The sequence below is a fragment of the Octopus bimaculoides genome, chromosome 6, assembly GCF_001194135.2.
Source record: "Octopus bimaculoides isolate UCB-OBI-ISO-001 chromosome 6, ASM119413v2, whole genome shotgun sequence".
In the NCBI taxonomy this organism is placed as follows: domain Eukaryota; kingdom Metazoa; phylum Mollusca; class Cephalopoda; order Octopoda; family Octopodidae; genus Octopus; species Octopus bimaculoides.
Genome location: NC_068986.1, coordinates 10,810,880 through 10,817,831, shown reverse-complemented (window position 1 = coordinate 10,817,831; position 6,952 = coordinate 10,810,880). Strand labels below are relative to the sequence as shown.

General features: G+C 38.6%; 1 protein-coding gene across 11 annotated transcripts in view; it reads left to right on the top strand.

Moving 5' to 3' along the window:
* The window catches only part of LOC106870442 (dedicator of cytokinesis protein 3), a 274,705-nt gene that overhangs the window by 100,680 nt on the left and 167,073 nt on the right, over positions 1-6,952 (top strand). For 10 of the 11 annotated variants that reach the window (XM_014916531.1, XM_014916528.1, XM_014916526.1 and 7 more), the window contains exon 6: positions 1,237-1,323. The exons of the other annotated variant lie outside the window; for it this stretch is intronic. In XM_014916531.1, coding sequence (XP_014772017.1) covers positions 1,237-1,323 — 87 coding nt within the window. The remainder of the gene's footprint in view (positions 1-1,236; positions 1,324-6,952) is intronic. 11 annotated transcript variants of the gene reach the window in all.

Below are 6,952 nucleotides of genomic sequence, written 5' to 3'. Positions count from 1 at the left end.
AATAATAATAATAATAATAATAATAATAATAATAATAATAATAATAATAATAATAATAATAATAATAATAATAATAATAATAATAATAATAATAATAATAATCATCATCATCATCATCATCATTTCTACAATAGGCACAAGGCCTGGGATTTGTGAGGAGGGGGATAGTCGATCACATCAACCCCAGTGCGTCACTGGTATTTAATCTATCAACCTCTGAAAGGATGAAAGGCAAAGTTGACCTTGGCAACATTTGAACACAGAACCCAAAACCAAAAAGGAAAATGCTAAGCATTTTGTCCAGCAGAGTAAAGATTCTGCCTGCTTACCACCATGATGATGATAATTTTCAAATTTTGGCACAAAGCCAGTAATTTCAGGGTGAAGGCAGGGCTAATCAATTACGCCGTTCCCAGTACTTGATTGGTACTCAGTAGTAATGATAATAGTAATAATAATAATAATAATAATAATAATTTCCTTTATTAGCCACTGGGACATGAATAAATGAAGGGGACATCACAAAGACAGACAATAATTTCTGTGGGGATTTGCATAAAGTTTGAGGAGAAAGAAATAGAAAAAGACACCGAAATGCGATTAAAGTATACAAAGTGTGTGATAACATGATTGATGTAGTCCTTCTGATACAAAAGAAACTCCAACTTGGGCCAATCAAGGAACCACACAGATCCAAGATTATTCTGACCACCAAAGAGATGAGCCCTCTCTCCTGCTCTCCAGTCTACAGGTGCATACTTGGAGCAGGGCCATTCACTCTAGACCATTACTAGTGATAGTAGTAGTAGTAGTAGTAGTAGTAGTAGTAGTAGTAGTAGTAGTAGTAGTAATAATAATAATTTTGGCACAAGGCCAGCATTTTGAGGTGAGGATCTTAGTTGATTACACCTACCCCGTTATTTGAGTACTTTATTGACCCTGAAAGGACAGAGCAAAGCTAGATACATATATTACCATTTACTAGTTTCAGTCATTGGACTGCAGCCATACTGGGGCAGCATATTATATACACAACTATTTATAGAACTTTCTTTACATGCAGAGGTCTAAACATATAAATGCTGTGAGATACAAATATAAAAAACAAAGCCTTTTTATGCTTGGATTTTTATATTAAACTAACAACTCACTAACACTTGCTATGTCATAAGAGTTGTCATAACTGCATAAAAAAAAGGTACTGAATTATAAACTGCCCTAATGTTTTATCTACAGATGAATATTTATAGTTGTAATACACAACTGCATGTACATAAAAGAAGGAAAAGCATTTTTTATGTATCAGATTCGCGCTTATTTCAGGTAAGTTGGCTTCTCCTTCAGATGCATTTCTCCTGCTACCACTACTCCTTCATAACAAGCAACAATAATTTTGTTTTGTTTTATATGCATTTTCAGATCTATGCTAATCTCTGTTAAATACTTTCAAATTTATATGAATAATGTAAATATTTATATAATTAAAAATATTTTTTTAATTATTTATTTTTTTTTAATTGGTAAAAGTTAGAAAGTGATTCCAGTATCGAGTTTTGTGCACAAAACTCTCGGCTCTTGAGTCATTTTGTAACTTCTGCTGATTAATAATAATAATAATAATAATAATAATAATAATAGATTCATATTAATAAACCTGTAATAAAATGTAAAAATTTATAGCTATTTATTATAAATATTTATGTAATAAAATATAAAAAATATGAATATTTTCATATTTATGATTAATCTCTGCTAAAACTTTCTATTCTGATGTCAGAATTGATCTATGCTTTTCAAAGTTCTGTTTCACTTATTTCTTTTTCCTATCAAATAATTAATGCTGTACTAACAAAGCAAACTAATTCGATAATTCGATACAATAATTAGGGCTTTACCAATTACAAGAATTATCAGCTTAACTCCTCTCACTGGATCAGGGATTTTCCCAAAAGTTAATCACAGGATTGAAGGACTTCAATTATTGGTTTGAAACTTTGACTGAAAGTCAGCAATTTCAGGGAAAGGACTAAGTTGATTACATTGACTCCAGTATGCAACTGGTATTCATTTTATTGACCCCTTTAAAGGATGAAAGGCAAAGTTGACCTCGGTGGGATTTGAACTCAGAACATAAAAATGGACAAAATGCTGCTATGCATTTTGTCTGGTATTCTAACGATTCTGTCAGCTCACTACCTCGGATAATAATGGTTTCAAATTCTGGCACAAAGCCAACAATTTTTGGGGAGGGGTAAGTCAATTACATTGACCCCCGGTATGCAACTGGTACTTACTTTATTGACCCCGAAAGTATGAAAGGCAAAGTCTGCCTCAGCTGAATGTGAGCTTAGAACATAAGGACAGACAAAATGCCGCAAAGCATTTTGCCTGGCTAACGATTCTGCCAGCTTGTTACCTTACTTAAATTATTAATTAATGACTTAGTTAATGAACAGACACTGTGACTGTGTCTGCTGGCTAGAAAAAAAAAAAAAAGCACCTGGTTCTGTTTCAGATCTTGAAGAGTGAATAATATTGGTAACATTTACTTTACCATTGATGCTGGTATGTAACTTTAGGGATCTGTATTCCTATAAATCTCTTAAAAATTTAAGAGGCTGTCTTGATCAGTTCAGGGTTGAGGTTGTTATCAGATGGATATGCTTGGCTGATTTTTGGTTGCCTGGAACTTCTGAGAGAGAATTGCTGGTCAAAGAATCTGTTGCATCAACACAAGATCAAGAATTGTGATAGAATGGGCAATATAAATCATTTGAGTTCACCTTGCAGGTGGCCACCTCTTGAGAATAATAAACTGTAAACTTTTGAAGATAATAAACTTTGCTGATGGAGTTGAAGGAGAGGAACCATGCTTGCTTCTTTTGCATTGCTCATAAACCAGCCATTTGCAAAGGACGGAAATTAGATAATTTCTTGGTTCTTCATTGAATGATGCATTTCTATAGTGTCTTTATAATCATCGTTATTTAATGTTTGTTTTCCATGCTGGCATGGGTTGGGTGATTTGACAGGAACTGGCAAGGTCAGGAGCTGCACCAGGTTCCATAGTCTGTTATGGCATGGTTTCTACAGCTGGATGCCCTTCCTAATGCCAACCACTCTACAGAGTGTGGACTGGGTGCTTTTTACATGCCACCCCAGTACTGCTGCTTTTTATGTATTAACGATATCAGCTACAACCATGGGCACGAAGACAACCAGGAATTCACCCTTTGCATGCCTAATCACGGCAGCCTTTGTTACTCGTATTGAACAGTATGTAGAGTTATTTATGCTGTTAATGATGATGATGATGTGAGGATTGTGGTTTGTATATTTGTCTGCAATTACCAGCAAATGTGATGTTTCAGCTCTGCCTTTATGTTCATATTACATATTACCCAACAGATATTTCATATGTAGCCAAGATTGGCTGGTTACAGCTGGCATCGTCTGCTTCATTCTTGTTGTTGTTGTTGTTGTTGTTGTTGTTGTTGTTGTTGTTGTTGTTGTTGTTGTTGCTGCTGCTAATTCTAGTACCCCCATCAATCCTTTTCCCTACAACATCGCCATTAACCCTTGCTATTACCATCAGTGCTTCAACACCCATTCCAACCCTTCTGCTTACTATACCACCACCACCACCACTACCACCTCCAATTTGACCGCCACCACCTCCACTTTAACCACCACTACCACCACCATCACTATTTTAACTACCACCACCACCACCACCAACAACAACAACAACAGCAACAACAACAACACCATTGTCACAATTCTGTCCTCTCACAATTGCTTTCTCCATGGAATGTATTGTAATATCCTCCGTGTACAATATGACTCTTTGATAAACTCCCTCCCTTTGACAATAAGGAGAAAAGGAAATGAACCCTCCATGAAATTTCCCACCTTCAAAATGTCTGCCCTAAAAAAAAAAAAAAAAATCATTTCTTCAGATTTTAGACACCATCTCTTGGATTAGTTTTACTTACCATTTCCTTTGGTGCTTAAAGCAAAACGAAATGGTTAATTGTGAGAGTACTAAACCTTTTTCTTTCCCATTTATAAAGCACCAATATCATTTATCCTTTGTTTGTTTCAGTCATTAGACTGTGGTCATGCAGGGGCAATGCCTTGAAGAAGTTTTGTTTTTGTTTTCTGGTCAAATCAATGCCAGTACTTTTTTTTTAAAGCCTAACACTCATTAAGTTGGTCTCCTTTTTGGCCGAACCGCTAAGTTACAACAAATACTGGTTGTCAAGTGATGATGGGAGAAAAAAAAACAGAGAGAGAGAGAGATATGTATATACAATGAGCTTCTTTCAGTGTCTGTCTACCAGACCTACTCACAAGGTTTTGGTTGACCTGAAGCTATGGTAGAAAACACTTGCCCAAGGTGCCATGCTGTGCAGTTGAACCCAGAAACATGTGATTGGGAAGCAAACTTCTTACCACACAGCCATGCCTGTTCCTATATATCTCAAACAATTTCTTCCATTCACATCTGGGTTCTATTATTACTTACCAAATTATCATATCTTCTTTTCTGTCAAGCACCATCATGAAGTTAATGCTGCACCAATAGCCTTATACTTTAACTAGAAATGCTGTATTGTATTTTTGTGCCAGAAATCTGTCATAAAATATCTCAGAGTGAAAATCCTGAGTTGGTTAGTTACTGGCCACTTATGGAATCATCATCGTTGTTGTTTAATATCTGCTTTCCATGCTGGCATGGGTTGGATGGTTTGACTGAGGACTGGCAAGCCAGGAGGCTGTACCAGGCTCCAATCTCATCTGGTAAATTTCTACAGCTGGATGCCCTTCCTAATGCCAACCACTCTGAGAATGTAGTGGGTGCTTTTACTTGCCACCAGCATGGGGGCCAGTCAGGCAGCATTGGCATTGACCATGCTCAAATGATGTTTTTAACGTGCCACCGGCATGGGTGCCAGTCAGGAATCTCTCTTAATCCTTTTTGCCCCTTGTGGAGCATAGGGCCTCAACAGTTGTTTTCCACTTTTTGTGGTCATTGGCGTATTTCCCATGTCAGGTCGGTGGTCCTGAGCTCATCCAAAATACTCAGCTTCCATGTCTGCTTCGGGCATCTTCGCCTCCTTTTCCCCTGCGGGTTCCAGTCAAGTGCTTGTCATGTCACATTTGCGGTTTCTTTCCGCAGTGTGTCCCCGATCCATCTCCATTTCCTTTGTCCAATCTGAACATTTATGGGCTCCTGGTTGACCTTTTCCCACAGGTCGGTGTTTAGCACTCTGTCGAACCACTTCAGATAGAGGATTTGCCGGAGACATTTGTTGATGAAGGTCTGGATCTTGTAGTTGCTGCAGGCGGCTCTCTATGTTTCAGAGCCATACAAAAGCACAGATTTTACGTTTGAACTAAATATGCAGAGTTTAGTTCGAGTTCCATACCGGCCGAAGAATAGCATTTGACAGCGTAGACAGGCAGACAATCTGGGACATCTTACAACATTATGGTGTGCCAGAGAAGATAATGGGCATTATTCGATTACTTTACGAGGAGTTTTCTTGCCAGGTCATCCATGCTGGGAGATTGTCAGAGAAATTCAGGGTCAACACGGGAATCAGACAGGGCTGTTTGTTGTCACCGCTCCTGTTCCTTGTCTGCTGGACTGGGTCACCAGAACGGCGTACGCTACCTCTGGGAAAGGTATTCAGTGGACACTGATGTACAAGGTGGAGGACTTGGACTACGCAGATGATCTCGCGCTACTGTCAGATCACCTGCAAGACATGCAAGATAAAGTAGACCAGCTGAGAGAAACTTCACGGCGAGTGGGCTTGAGGATCAGCCAGGAAAAAACAAAAGAGCTGCATATCAACAACAAGCAGGAAGAGCCAATCACAACTGAGGGGGCACCTGTGGAGGACGTTAGTGAGTTTGTCTATCCTGGGAGCAAGATCAGCAAATCAGGTGGATCAGACGAGGACATCACTGTAAGAATGCCAGTCAGGAATGTAGATGCTAAAAGGCAACCAGTACTTTCTGTAAAGTAGTTGGGGTTAAGAACGGCATCCAGCTGTAGAAACCATGCCAAATTAGACTACAGAACCTGGTGCAGCTCAGTGGCTTGCCAGCCCCTGTCAAACTGTTCAACCCATGCCGACATGGAAGACAAATGTTGAATGATTATAATGATGATGGAAGTAGAATGGCTGGGTCAAAAGGTTCAGCTATTCTTCTGACATCTTTAATGTTACAGTTTGGAGGAAATTAGGAAAATAAGCCGAGTAGGTTATAGGTACATTAAACATAAGCATGCTTTACTCGGTATCAATTTTATAAATGCTTAGATATATATATATATTTTTTCTTTTCTACTCTAGGCCCAAGGCTCGAAATTTTTGGGGTGAGGGCCAGTCGATTAGGTCGACTCAGTATGCAACTGGTACTTAATTTATTGACCCTAAAGGATGAAAGGCAAAGTCGACCTTGGTGGAATTTGAACTCAGAATGTAAAGGCAGACGAAATACTGCTAAGCATTTTGCCTAGCGTGCTAACATTTCTGCCAGCTCACCACCTTTAGATCCTTAGATATTGTGAACAAAAGTTGTCAACCATCTTCACCCCAATAATTCTTCTGGTACAAACTAAAAATCACTTCACAGATTAATATTTTGCAACCATTTCTTTCTCTTTTCTCATGCATCTTTCCTCTCCTCCCTGCCCCTCTCTCCCTCTCCCTCCCTCTGTAATTGTTAGATATCTTCATCTGAAAATCAGTGCTTTTGAAGTTGAAGAATGGCGTACTATCCAGCATTCAGAGAGAATTAACATAATAAAATGTAAAGTTTTGCATAAAATAGTGGTGGTGGTGGTAGCAGTGGCGGCGGCGCTGGTGATGGCGACGGTGTTGCTGCCACATCTACCCACTGGCTCATTGATGATAATGCATTCATCAATAAGCTG